Source organism: Syngnathus floridae, unplaced genomic scaffold (genome assembly GCF_059516105.1).
Source record: "Syngnathus floridae isolate MCC-2025c unplaced genomic scaffold, RoL_Sflo_1.0 HiC_scaffold_127, whole genome shotgun sequence".
Taxonomy (NCBI): Eukaryota; Metazoa; Chordata; class Actinopteri; order Syngnathiformes; family Syngnathidae; genus Syngnathus; species Syngnathus floridae.
The window spans coordinates 43,672-57,477 of NW_028284153.1; the positions used below are offsets into that span (position 1 = coordinate 43,672).

Genomic DNA, 13,806 nt, shown 5'->3' on the forward strand with positions numbered 1-13,806 from the left:
GATTTAACAAATAACCATAAATAAATACAGTGTGGGCACTGAAGTTAACATATGTGATTATACTGCCTAATCTGTCACCGAGTAGATTGTTGCAAAGTAATATAAGATCCAAAGTTGTAATTCAGAATAGTTTTCAAAAGAAGGCCATTAGAATTATATACAAGTCTGATTACCCTGAACAAGCTATTAATTAAATCACAAATTCTTCAATTCAAAGATTTGGTAGATTATCAGACAAATAATGTCTAACAGTAATTGATTTAACACATCACGATAAGTAGATTGAGTGTGGGCACTCTCAAGTTAACATATGTGATTATACTGCCTAATCTGTTACAGAGTATGTTGTTGCCAAGTAATGTAGAATAGATCCAAAGTAGTAATCCAGAATAGTTTTGAAGAGGCCATTAGAATAATAAACAAATCTGATTACCTTGAACATAATAACAAGCTAAGTGTTTAATATGTCCTATGAAGTCAAAATTGGGCACCATCATGTGGTGAAATTTGGAATTGCATCACATCCAATTTTGCCTGGGAACAAACAGATTACATAAATCTTAGTTTTGAATAAGCCACTCCTTCTCAAACAAGTAAACTCTGCCCATTTTGCGCAGTAGATGTTCTGTTAATATCTAGTATTTATACAAAGTCATAATTTAAATTGCTTTCAACCTTCATTCATCGGTTCAACCAACATTACTCGCTCTTATTACCAACTTGTATTGATTTAACTAAGCGTTTAATACTTCCTATCAGGTCTCAAATCGAGATTTGGCAAAATACAATTTCAGCAAATCCAATTTTGCCAGGGAACAAAAATAGATTAAATAAACTAAATAAGTCCTCTTCCCATTAAATAAATCAGAAAAGTCTGTCTTGTAACCAGTCCTCTTCAAACAAGTAAAGTCTGCCCATTTTGTGCCGTAGATTTTGTGTCTATGCCTAGTATTTAAACAAAATCATAATTTAAACGACTTCTTTCCTTCATTCACTTTGGAAATTTGGAATTGCAGCAAATCGAATTTTGGCAGGGAACAAAAATAGATCAATTAAACTAAATAAGTCTTCTTCCCATTAAATAAATTAAAAAAGTCTGTCTTGTAACCAGTCCTTTTCAAACAAGTAAAGTCTGCCCATTTTGTGCCGTCGATTTTGTGTTAATGCCTAGTATTTATACAAAATCATAATTTAAAGGACTTCATTCCTTCATTCACTTTGGAAATTTGGAATTGCAGCACATCAAATTTTGCCTGGGAAGAAAAGTAGATTAAATAAATTTAATAAGTCTTACTACTTCCCATTAAATAAATTAAATCCGTCTTACTTGTTCCCACTCCTTTTCAAAACAGTAGTTTAAAACGAGGGCCCTTCACTCAATCTTTAACCTCAACCCCGCACGTTGTGTTGTATCTGTGAATGTTGGTTGTGGCCAAATGATAGTTTTCTTTCATTCGTTTAGGTTCCAAGAAAACTTGATGTAACTCTACTTTTAACTGCCGTTTCAGATAAGCGGGTATTACGTCGCAGTCAAATGCCGCGGATATGACGTAATTGCCCGAACCTCCGCCAAAATTCAAATCTGTTGGCGCGATGGCCGTGAGCCACTGAGCAGCGACGATTATCAACAGAAATATCTTTATTTTCTGCTTGCAACTGGACCGTCTAGAGCGTACACGGTAAGTAACACTCATTGTGTTTAAGGAGATTTACGTTTGTAATAGCAGAAGTGTAGCCGCGTTGCGTTGTACGTGTGAAAATTGGTCGAGGCGAAATGTTAATGTTTAATTTCATTCCTTTAGGTTCCACGGTGTTTGTTGGCTGCAAGTTTTCCACTGCAAGAAGAGGCTCGTATCATTGACCAGGAGCGAGCTACAATGGTGAGTAGCCATAACATTTATGTTAAACACTTCCTATTTCATGTCTAACAGTACTTGATTTAACAAATAACCATAAATAAATACAGTGTGGGCACTGAAGTTAACATATGTGATTATACTGCCTAATCTGTCACGGAGTAGATTGTTGCAAAGTAATATAAGATCCAAAGTTGTAATTCAGAATAGTTTTCAAAAGAAGGCCATTAGAATTATATACAAGTCTGATTACCCTGAACAAGCTATTAATTAAATCACAAATTCTTCAATTCAAAGATTTGGTAGATTATCAGACAAATAATGTCTAACAGTAATTGATTTAACACATCACGATAAGTAGATTGAGTGTGGGCACTCTCAAGTTAACATATGTGATTATACTGCCTAATCTGTTACAGAGTATGTTGTTGCCAAGTAATGTAGAATAGATCCAAAGTAGTAATCCAGAATAGTTTTGAAGAGGCCATTAGAATGATAAACAAATCTGATTACCTTGAACATAATAACAAGCTAAGTGTTTAATATGTCCTATGAAGTCAAAATTGGGCACCATCATGTGGTGAAATTTGGAATTGCATCACATCCAATTTTGCCTGGGAACAAACAGATTACATAAATCTTAGTTTTGAATAAGCCACTCCTTCTCAAACAAGTAAACTCTGCCCATTTTGCGCAGTAGATGTTCTGTTAATATCTAGTATTTATACAAAGTCATAATTTAAATTGCTTTCAACCTTCATTCATCGGTTCAACCAACATTACTCGCTCTTATTACCAACTTGTATTGATTTAACTAAGCGTTTAATACTTCCTATCAGGTCTCAAATCGAGATTTGGCAAAATACAATTTCAGCAAATCCAATTTTGCCAGGGAACAAAAATAGATTAAATAAACTAAATAAGTCCTCTTCCCATTAAATAAATCAGAAAAGTCTGTCTGTCTGGAGAGTGGTGAGGACAGCAGAGAGGATCATAGGGGCTCCTCTTCCCTCCATTCAGGACATTTCATCTCAGCGCTGCATGTCCCGTGCCCGTAACATCATCAATGACCCATCACACCCCCACCATGGACTGTTCTCCCTGCTGCCCTCTGGGAAGAGGTTTGCAGCATCCGCTGCAGGTCCACCAGGTTCTGCAACAGCTTTTTCCCTGCTGTCATCAGACTGTTGAACACTAGAACTGTTGAGCTCTAAACTGAACTCTGCATCACACATTCACAGAACTGTACTTTATGACACTACGGACCTCTATCTTGCACTATCTCGCACTACCAACTTTACTGAACTTGTATAAACCCTTTAAATAGAAGTTTAATACATGGTTTAGCATTCCTCTGCACACTCTTGAATACTGTTTTGCCTACTTGCACTATTGCATAATTATCACTGCTGCACTTTATACTTATTTTTAATATATATATATATATATATAGTATATATGTATATATATATATTTTCATAGGATATGTTACTTCTATTCAACTGCAATATCACTACTTTGTTGTAAGACGTATGCAACGGAATTTCGTTTTGTATGCACCATGTGCAGACAAGATGACAATAAAGTTTGTCTAAGTCTAAGTCATGTCAGGTCAGCTGTCTGGAGAGAGAGAGAAGTCAGGACCTGCGGGCGGAGCACCACCGTGCCACCGCCGCCATGACGGAACTCAAAAGCAAACTCCATGAGGAGAAGCAGAAAGAGTTAGCCATTACCAGGGAGACATTACTGCGGCAGCATGAAATGGAGCTGATGAGAGTGATCAAAATCAAAGATGGAGAGATCCAGCGACTGAATGCCTTGGTCCTCAGCCTGAGGGACGGCTCCATGGACAAGGTGATCCGCTCTATCCGTGTCTGACTATCCGCACGCCACGTCGGGCTTCGATGCGGCCGCTACCGTATTGTGTAGCTTGTCCCCAGTAAGCGTCGCGGCGCTCCGTTGCGGTCTCAACGGCCCGGTGTGGCGCAATGTCTGCTCAGGTGAGGAGGGGGGGCGCTTTGCTGGCGGAGGTGGAGGAGACGCGGCGGTGTCGGGAGACCGAGCGGTGTCGCCTCCACCAGGAGCGCGGAAGAAGCCCTGGCAGCGGCCCAGCAGGCCTGGCAGTCCCGAGCGGCCGAGCTCCGATCGGCTCATCACCAGCATCGGGAGGAGCTGAGCCGAACCAAGAGAGACTGCGAGAGGGAGATCCGCCGACTGGTAGGACTGATCAGATGCGCGGTGCGTGGCTATGTTCCCAATTTCGTTGTATACCTGCAGTGCAATGACACCTAAGGCATTCTATTCTATTCTATTTCACAAGAAGAAAATGTCCGGTTGCTCGCTTCGCTTTTGTCACAGCAAAGGTGTTCTAGTCGATTCCAGAAAAAAATTGGCCGGTTGCTCTCTTTGTTTTTGTCACAATTCTGGCAAATGAGTTTGCCCGCCTGCCTGAGCGCTCCCCGTTTGTACATCCAGACGGATGAGATCAAGCTGAAAGACAGAGCGGTTAGTGTTTTGGATGAAGCCCTGGGGCCGGCCACGTCCACCGCCTTCAGCTGCAGACTCAGGCTGCCGAGCAGCAGATCGCTGCCCTGAGGGATTCCCAAAGGGCGGGCCTAAACTACCCTGGAAGTGGGGTCAACGCCGCTACTAGCAATCCTCTTCATTGCGTAAGCCACCTCATCACACACTTGCAGTACGCATGACTTAGTTCGTTGCTGGATGAAGGTAGCACAAAAACAGTTTTGAACTTTGAACGAGTGCTTGTGTGTGTGTGTTGCGGGGCGTTTTCAGTCTCAGGAGGATCGGGACACGCGACGGTTTCATCTGAAAATCGCTGAGCTCAGCGCAGTCATCAGGAAACTGGAGGATCGAAACGCCCTGCTTTCTGAAGAGCGCAATGAACTGGTAATTTATTGACGGCACGCTTGAAGGTTTGCGCTACGTTTGATGCGCGCCATCCAGCGAGGCACCCATTGCGCTTGCTTATTAGTTGAGCGGCGCGGCGAGTCGGTTGCCTGGTAGATGTCTTTTATTGGGAGCCAAAGCCACGATTCCGTTCAAACCGATGCAAAAGGAATGGATACGTTCTGGCCCGCGTGTTGTGCGTCTTTCACATCCCGCACTTCATGCTTGCAGCTAAAGCGACTGAGAGAAACAGAAAGCCAGTTTCTGCCACTCCTGTACAAAAACAAACGCCTGAGCAGGAAGAATGAAGAACTCTCGCTGGTGCTGTGTCGCCTTGAAAACAAAGTGCGCTTTGTCACCCAGGAGAACGAGGAGATGGCAAGCTTGGTAAGTCGACGCGGACAACGGCGGCGTGCCAACAGAGTCCACTGCATTTGTGTTCCACAGAGAAGGCCTAGTTCGCTCAATGACCTGGACCGCGGTTGCGGCCAGCAGGACGGTGAAATGGAGTTCCTTCAAGTTGTGGAGCAGCGGCACATCATCGACGACTTGTCCAAGGTCTTCAGGCAGGCGACTCGGTGCACGTACGGCAGCGCCGCGCTCGCTCGCTGTCGCCAGGAAACCTTTTCCGTCCAAAGCTTGGCCGGCGGCCGCCATCCAAAAAATTGGCCCCTTAAATTCCGACCTTTCAAGCAGGAGCATTGTGCGCACGCGTTTGAACACGCTTTAGACTTGTTTTGCCGTTTTCAGCAGCTCAAAGCTCCCGTTTTGTCAGCGCCTTTGCCACTCGCTGTGCGCTGAAAACGACGGACTTGCCCGGCTGCTCAGCCCGTCAACCATGAGCCGCGAGCGCGACGTCATTGTCCGTAGGCAGCTAGTGGCAAAATGCACCCTGTTAGAGTTGCGCTCGCTCCAACTTATTTTGCAAGAACCACACGGGAGACAAGTAAGTTCTTTTGGACACCTGCAGGTGGAGAGTCCATCCGTTGTACGAATGAAGTCTGACTCTCGGCTCCTGCACGAGCATTTTAATTAAGAGAAACAGGGTGGGTGTAAGAGTGGATTGAATAGAGGAAGCCCTTGACCTCTAGTCAAAACATAGCAAGGGGTGTTTTACGACTTTGTGTAGGAAGGGATAAGCGATAGGGATAAATAAGGGATAAATAATATTATTTATTACAGGTCGCAGTCAAAGTCAAAGCAACACAATGATACGATAAAGATAATCTGGAAAACCCTGACACACCCTGTAGTTGTCACTTTTGGAAAAGACGAGCGTCCCTCCAATCATCGCCGGTGACGTGTTTTTCAGGCTCTGGAGACAGGAGCTCATGTCAGAAATGTCATTGTGAGTCGCGTTTGTTTCTGCGCCGGAGCCGTTCGTTCCCTTTGCATCCAAAGAATCTCAAAGGCGGATTATTTGTGTCGACAGGAGAGAGATTTGCTGCTACGATACCGACGTCGAGAATCTCTGAGGAGGAACAAAGCGTGAGGTCCTGCAAGGTGAGTCTGTTTGTTTGCGGCTGCTTGGTGTTGCGCAAGATGAAATGGCCTTTTTCTCGCTATCGTTCCTCTCGTCGATTCATCGTGAGGTGTCGCTTCAGTTTGTTCAGAGAGATGTTTGCTTCCGCGCCCGCAGGTCATCGAAACATTTTACGGCTACGACGAAGACGTGTTGGTGGACTCGGACGGATCGTCCTTGTCTTTTCACACCGACAGAACCCCCGACACGGAACCCGAAGAGGTAGCCCGCCATTTCTGCCAGCGTATTGGCACCAAACATTCCTCTTCAGCCTGGAATCGGACTCGTCTTTGCGTCGCGGGTGCTTTGTCGCCGGTCTGACTGATTCTGGTACTAGTGCTGTGTTGCATTGGTGTGTGCATGAAGAGGCGGAGCTTCGCTACCGCCAGCTGACGCAAGAATATCAAGCGCTGCAACGAGCCTACGCTCTGCTAGCCCAGACCAGCGAAAGGGGACTACGACGCCGAGAAGGAGATCAAGGTGGCGCCCCTTCCCGCAACCCCCGGCCGGGTCGCAGCCTCCCCGTTCTCACCCAGCCTCGGGTGTTCTCTGGTCTGAAAGGAGGAGGAGGAGCCTCCCTCCTCCTCCTTTCAGACCAGAGAAAAGCTGATGGTAGAAATGGGTCACTATCAAAGCAGAGTAGCAGATCTGGAGTCAGCGCTGAAGCAACAAGGACAGGTAAGCTCATCAATGAGCACACCTTTTTCTCAGACAAAATAGCTACATTCTTCAGTCACTCATCCGTCTGGCATTACTGGACCAACCCCCCCCCCCCCCCCCCCCCCGAACGTGGCTGGGAAAATGCGGAGAAAAGCAAATGTCATTTTCCAGTCAACCAAAGAATTTGTGGATGAAAATGACACAACATTCCAAAGCTGTCCACGCGTTTGTCTCTTCTAGAATGTCAAGTGGGTGGAGGAGAAGCAGCTGCTGCGTCAGAGCAATCAGCAGTTGGCCGAAAAGGTGACGGAAAGAAAGGCGCTGGGCGGAGTCGCTTGGCGTCACACCTGTCGGGAAGCCCCGCAGATGAGGTCTGACTGTCTTTTCAGGTCAGGCGGATGGAGGCGGAAGAAGCGCGTCTGAAAGAGCACATCCAGGATATCCGAGACCAAAACGAACTGCTTGAGTTCCGCATCCTGGAGCTGGAGGTGGGAAGACTCGCACAAGCGTGTTGAGGCCAGAGATGTGACGGACGGACGGACGGACGGACGGACGGATGCATGCCTCTGCCTTTCAGGAGAGGGAGTGGCGCTCCCCCGTCTTGAAGTTTCTGCAAGTCCGTTTCCCAGACGGCCTCAGCCCTTTGCAGATCTACTGCGAGGCCGAGGGCGTGAGCGTACGTAAGGCGTCCCTCACAACCCTAACCTTAACCCGAGGTCCCAGAACACCTTACATTGCTCCTTGCGCCTTTCCCCCGGACATCGTCATCAGTGATCTGATGAAGAAGCTGGACATCCTGGGCTATAACGCCGTAAGTGTATGTCGAACTCCTTATGTTCGCACTCCACGAGACTCGGCGGCTCAAATGTGACTTTTGGAAGGCTTTGCGCTGAAAGAAGCTTGTTGACGCTGTGCCTTTGGGCTCTTGCAGAATCTCACCAACGAGGAGCAGGTGGTCGTGATTCACGCCAGGACCCTTCTCACCCTAGCCGAGAAGGTAACGCGCACGTCCACGCACGCTCTCGCATTCTGCTTATGTGACAGCAGCCTTTCCTCAGTGGTTAGAATACATCAAAGTGACCAAGTCAGCACTTCAACAGAAGATGTTGGACATTGAAAGTGAGAAGGTAGACAGACACGCGACATCAGCCAAGGGGAACTCCGGCAATGTGCCCCAACAATTCTGACCTTGAGCTGTGCTAGGATATGTTCTGCAAGCAGAAGGGCTACCTGGATGAAGAGTTGGACTTCAGGAAGTGTTCCATGGACCAGGCTCATAAGGTAAGCCGCCCTCAAATCTCCCGCCGGACCACTGATGGACGAGGATTGCGGCCCAGAGGATCCTGGAGCTGGAGGCCATGTTGTACGAGGCGCTACCGCAGCGGGACTGCCCCGCCACGGACGGCGAAAAAGCCAGCCACGCTGGCGTGAATGACGTGCTGACGGCGGATCAGCGAGAAGAGCTTAGGAGCGCCGTGGACCAATGGAAGCGAGCCCTGATGTGCGAGTTGAGGGAGCGCGACGCTTGCATCCTCCAAGAGAGAATGGATCTGCTGCACAGCGCGCAACAGGTAAGGGCCCAAAGCCAGCCCGGCACTTACTTGCACGCTTACTGGCTTTTGAATGCCACTTTCCATTTGTCCGTCCTAGAGGAACAAAGAGCTGAAAGAATTCATCGAAGCTCAGAAGAGACAAATCAAACAATTGGAGGAGAAGTTTCTGTTTCTCTTTCTATTCTTCTCCTTGGCCTTCATTCTGTGGCCCTAACACCAGCTGGTGAGTGAGCTCCAGCGGCACCGCACTCGACACCTCCGATACACTGCCAGCCGGTCTCAGACGTTGGCAGACGCTCCGATGCCAACGTATACCCCCCGCCACGGTGACAGAGGCACCGCGTCACACCGGCGCTCATCCAATCAGAAGGCAGGAAAAGCAAATTCACATGCAGGGCACTTTTGAACCAGAAGAGAGCGCCACAAAAAACGGTTGTTGCCCCAAACGCGCACTAAAAAGGGTCAGAATAACAAGAGTCCCACTGGCCAGCCGGGGCCACCCGTCCAGCTGTTTCTTCAGGGGGGAAAAAAATTGGAGTCACCGGTGAGTACATTTTGCATTTAGCTCTGCTTTTCTGCTTCTGTCTTCAAGTGTGTGGCATCCTGCAATCAAAGAGTCAGCCAACCCCAAAGCGGTTGACCTCAACGTCCCACCACCATGCCTACCAGAGCAGGTGACGTGATGCTTTGGACATCCTTCCGTCTCAGATGCCCAAAAGTACTCTTTGCCACATCTGCGGCAATACGGTGTCTTTTCAAAGGTGCAAATAAATCCAGCGTGGGCGGAACACGCACGTCTTCGGTTTTTCCCGCTTTGTTTGTGTGACAGCTGTTGTGAAAATTTTATACAAATAAAGTTGTATAGTACAGGTTTGGCCAAGCCGCAACTCCCGAACCGCATGCGGCTCTTTTATGTTCATATCAACATTTGTGTGTGTGTGTGTGTGTGTGGGGGGGGGGGGGTTGTGCGTGTTGGCTTCACTTGAGTTCAATTTGGTATTTTGGTCAAAAGCGCATGTGGTGAAATTCCACAAAGTAGGATGGGCAAACACATTTCTTTAAACTATGAGTGTCAATTGGGCTCTCGAAATGGCAGGGAAAAGATGCACAGCAAAACGAAAATACGTAGATGAACACAGGACGTTTTAATCAGAGTGGGAAAGTTTCTATTTTTTGTTGAACGTGATGGCAAACCATTCTGCCTGATATGTCAGACCTCAGCGCATTTCAAAGATTCAAATCTTCAGCGCCATGCACTTCAGCTCACTCCATGCTAACATTGATCAGGCGTCGAACCCGCATCATCATGCTTAAGAGGTGGCCATGCTAACCAGTGCGCCATTATGTCAACGCATAATAACTAAGTCTACTGGTCAAAACAGCGGTTACTATATGACGTCGCTACGTCGTGGTCACGTGACGCAGACAAGACGTCAATGGACGTGGGCAGAGTTAACTTGTTTAAAAGGGAGTAGGCAGAAGAAATATTTAATTTATTTAAATCTATTTTGAGTGCACACCATTATGCCAATGCATAACAACTGTAAATCTACTAAACAAAACAGCGGTTGCTATATGACATCTGCCACGTCGTGGTCACGTGACATACGTGACGTCGATGGGCGTAACTTTCGCCGGAATTCAAATCCGCGGGGAGAGTTAACTTGTTTAAAAGAGAGTGGGCAGAAGAATTATTTAATTTATTTAAATCTATTTGGTGTGTGCGCCATTATGTCAATGCATAACAACTGTAAGTCTACTAAACAAAACAGCGGTTGCTATTTGACGTCTGCCACGTCGTGGTCACGTGACGCGGACGTGACGTCGACGCCTACTTTACATCCCACCGATCACAGGACTCCTCGGCTGCATAACCGTGCCCCCTTCCCAACCAATCGGATTTGCTATACGCGAAAACGACGCCAATGGAAAGAGCTTCCGCCCAAATTTAAATCCGTGGGCGTGGCTCGCAGCAGGAAGTAGGAAAATGGCGGCGATGTTGACAAAGACACAGCGGATGGTAACATACGACTAACAAGAGAAATATTTTTATTTTCTGCTTGCAACTGGACCGTCCAGAGCGTACACGGTAAGTACAACTCATCGTTTTTAAAAAGAAGTACTTTTGTTGCCCTGAAAAGCGAGTGAGCGTGGCGTTTGTGGGGGACGTCGAATTTCGACGATTCTTTCTGGTCAACGGTTGTAAATGATTGTGTTGATTAAAAAAGAAAACTTGATGTAACTCTACTTTTAACTGCCGTTTCAGATAGATTTGGAATTGCATCACATCCAATTTTGCCTAGAGCGTACACGGTAAGTAACACTCGTTGTGTTTAAGGAGATTTACGTTTGTAATAGCAGAAGTGTAGCCGCGTTGCGTTGTACGTGTGAATGTTGGTCCGGGCGAAATGTTAATGTTTAATTTCATTCCTTTAGGTTCCACGGTGTTTGTTGGCTGCAAGTTTTCCACTGCAAGAAGAGGCTCATATCATTGACCAGGAGCGAGCTACAATGGTGAGTAGCCATAACATTTATGTTAAACACTTCCTATTTCATGTCTAACAGTACTTGATTTAACAAATAACCATAAATAAATACAGTGTGGGCACTGAAGTTAACATATGTGATTATACTGCCTAATCTGTCACCGAGTAGATTGTTGCAAAGTAATATAAGATCCAAAGTTGTAATTCAGAATAGTTTTCAAAAGAAGGCCATTAGAATTATATACAAGTCTGATTACCCTGAACAAGCTATTAATTAAATCACAAATTCTTCAATTCAAAGATTTGGTAGATTATCAGACAAATAATGTCTAACAGTAATTGATTTAACACATCACGATAAGTAGATTGAGTGTGGGCACTCTCAAGTTAACATATGTGATTATACTGCCTAATCTGTTACAGAGTATGTTGTTGCCAAGTAATGTAGAATAGATCCAAAGTAGTAATCCAGAATAGTTTTGAAGAGGCCATTAGAATAATAAACAAATCTGATTACCTTGAACATAATAACAAGCTAAGTGTTTAATATGTCCTATGAAGTCAAAATTGGGCACCATCATGTGGTGAAATTTGGAATTGCATCACATCCAATTTTGCCTGGGAACAAACAGATTACATAAATCTTAGTTTTGAATAAGCCACTCCTTCTCAAACAAGTAAACTCTGCCCATTTTGCGCAGTAGATGTTCTGTTAATATCTAGTATTTATACAAAGTCATAATTTAAATTGCTTTCAACCTTCATTCATCGGTTCAACCAACATTACTCGCTCTTATTACCAACTTGTATTGATTTAACTAAGCGTTTAATACTTCCTATCAGGTCTCAAATCGAGATTTGGCAAAATACAATTTCAGCAAATCCAATTTTGCCAGGGAACAAAAATAGATTAAATAAACTAAATAAGTCCTCTTCCCATTAAATAAATCAGAAAAGTCTGTCTTGTAACCAGTCCTCTTCAAACAAGTAAAGTCTGCCCATTTTGTGCCGTAGATTTTGTGTCTATGCCTAGTATTTAAACAAAATCATAATTTAAACGACTTCTTTCCTTCATTCACTTTGGAAATTTGGAATTGCAGCAAATCGAATTTTGGCAGGGAACAAAAATAGATCAATTAAACTAAATAAGTCTTCTTCCCATTAAATAAATTAAAAAAGTCTGTCTTGTAACCAGTCCTTTTCAAACAAGTAAAGTCTGCCCATTTTGTGCCGTCGATTTTGTGTTAATGCCTAGTATTTATACAAAATCATAATTTAAAGGACTTCATTCCTTCATTCACTTTGGAAATTTGGAATTGCAGCACATCAAATTTTGCCTGGGAAGAAAAGTAGATTAAATAAATTTAATAAGTCTTACTACTTCCCATTAAATAAATTAAATCCGTCTTACTTGTTCCCACTCCTTTTCAAAACAGTAGTTTAAAACGAGGGCCCTTCACTCAATCTTTAACCTCAACCCCGCACGTTGTGTTGTATCTGTGAATGTTGGTTGTGGCCAAATGATAGTTTTCTTTCATTCGTTTAGGTTCCAAGAAAACTTGATGTAACTCTACTTTTAACTGCCGTTTCAGATAAGCGGGTATTACGTCGCAGTCAAATGCCGCGGATATGACGTAATTGCCCGAACCTCCGCCAAAATTCAAATCTGTTGGCGCGATGGCCGTGAGCCACTGAGCAGCGACGATTATCAACAGAAATATCTTTATTTTCTGCTTGCAACTGGACCGTCTAGAGCGTACACGGTAAGTAACACTCATTGTGTTTAAGGAGATTTACGTTTGTAATAGCAGAAGTGTAGCCGCGTTGCGTTGTACGTGTGAAAATTGGTCGAGGCGAAATGTTAATGTTTAATTTCATTCCTTTAGGTTCCACGGTGTTTGTTGGCTGCAAGTTTTCCACTGCAAGAAGAGGCTCGTATCATTGACCAGGAGCGAGCTACAATGGTGAGTAGCCATAACATTTATGTTAAACACTTCCTATTTCATGTCTAACAGTACTTGATTTAACAAATAACCATAAATAAATACAGTGTGGGCACTGAAGTTAACATATGTGATTATACTGCCTAATCTGTCACGGAGTAGATTGTTGCAAAGTAATATAAGATCCAAAGTTGTAATTCAGAATAGTTTTCAAAAGAAGGCCATTAGAATTATATACAAGTCTGATTACCCTGAACAAGCTATTAATTAAATCACAAATTCTTCAATTCAAAGATTTGGTAGATTATCAGACAAATAATGTCTAACAGTAATTGATTTAACACATCACGATAAGTAGATTGAGTGTGGGCACTCTCAAGTTAACATATGTGATTATACTGCCTAATCTGTTACAGAGTATGTTGTTGCCAAGTAATGTAGAATAGATCCAAAGTAGTAATCCAGAATAGTTTTGAAGAGGCCATTAGAATGATAAACAAATCTGATTACCTTGAACATAATAACAAGCTAAGTGTTTAATATGTCCTATGAAGTCAAAATTGGGCACCATCATGTGGTGAAATTTGGAATTGCATCACATCCAATTTTGCCTGGGAACAAACAGATTACATAAATCTTAGTTTTGAATAAGCCACTCCTTCTCAAACAAGTAAACTCTGCCCATTTTGCGCAGTAGATGTTCTGTTAATATCTAGTATTTATACAAAGTCATAATTTAAATTGCTTTCAACCTTCATTCATCGGTTCAACCAACATTACTCGCTCTTATTACCAACTTGTATTGATTTAACTAAGCGTTTAATACTTCCTATCAGGTCTCAAATCGAGATTTGGCAAAATACAATTTCAGCAAATCCA

General features: G+C 44.2%; 1 protein-coding gene across 3 annotated transcripts; it reads left to right on the top strand.

The window, feature by feature from the left end:
• The first annotated feature begins 6,481 nt into the window (after positions 1-6,481).
• Positions 6,482-9,379, top strand: LOC148377558 (janus kinase and microtubule-interacting protein 3-like). 3 transcript variants are annotated; one of them, XM_088368185.1, is made up of 12 exons: positions 6,482-6,507; positions 6,652-6,765; positions 6,924-6,963; positions 7,186-7,248; positions 7,340-7,433; positions 7,523-7,756; positions 7,877-7,942; positions 8,004-8,072; positions 8,149-8,226; positions 8,283-8,516; positions 8,596-8,721; positions 9,091-9,379. In XM_088368185.1, exons 4-11 carry the CDS (start codon positions 7,187-7,189, stop codon positions 8,710-8,712), a joined length of 954 nt encoding a protein of 317 aa, XP_088224311.1. In that variant the 5' UTR covers positions 6,482-6,507; positions 6,652-6,765; positions 6,924-6,963; position 7,186; the 3' UTR covers positions 8,713-8,721; positions 9,091-9,379. The 3 variants fall into 3 exon arrangements, with proteins under 3 accessions (XP_088224311.1, XP_088224310.1, XP_088224313.1); XM_088368184.1 differs by lacking the exon at positions 6,482-6,507 and having other exon boundaries at positions 6,847-6,963; positions 7,335-7,433; XM_088368187.1 differs by lacking the exon at positions 6,482-6,507 and having other exon boundaries at positions 6,847-6,963.
• Positions 9,380-13,806: the final 4,427 nt, after the last annotated feature.

What these genes read in the sequence shown, in the direction of transcription:
- LOC148377558 (XM_088368184.1), top strand. Translation starts at nt 6,895, where the DNA reads ATGGTAGAAATGGGTCACTATCAAAGCAGAGTAGCAGATCTGGAGTCA. An exon ending in CGCTGAAGCAACAAGGACAG is followed by an intron (nt 6,964 to 7,185) that starts GTAAGCTCATCA and finishes TGTCTCTTCTAG; the next exon opens with AATGTCAAGTGGGTGGAGGA. An exon ending in CCATGGACCAGGCTCATAAG is followed by an intron (nt 8,227 to 8,282) that starts GTAAGCCGCCCT and finishes ATTGCGGCCCAG; the next exon opens with AGGATCCTGGAGCTGGAGGC.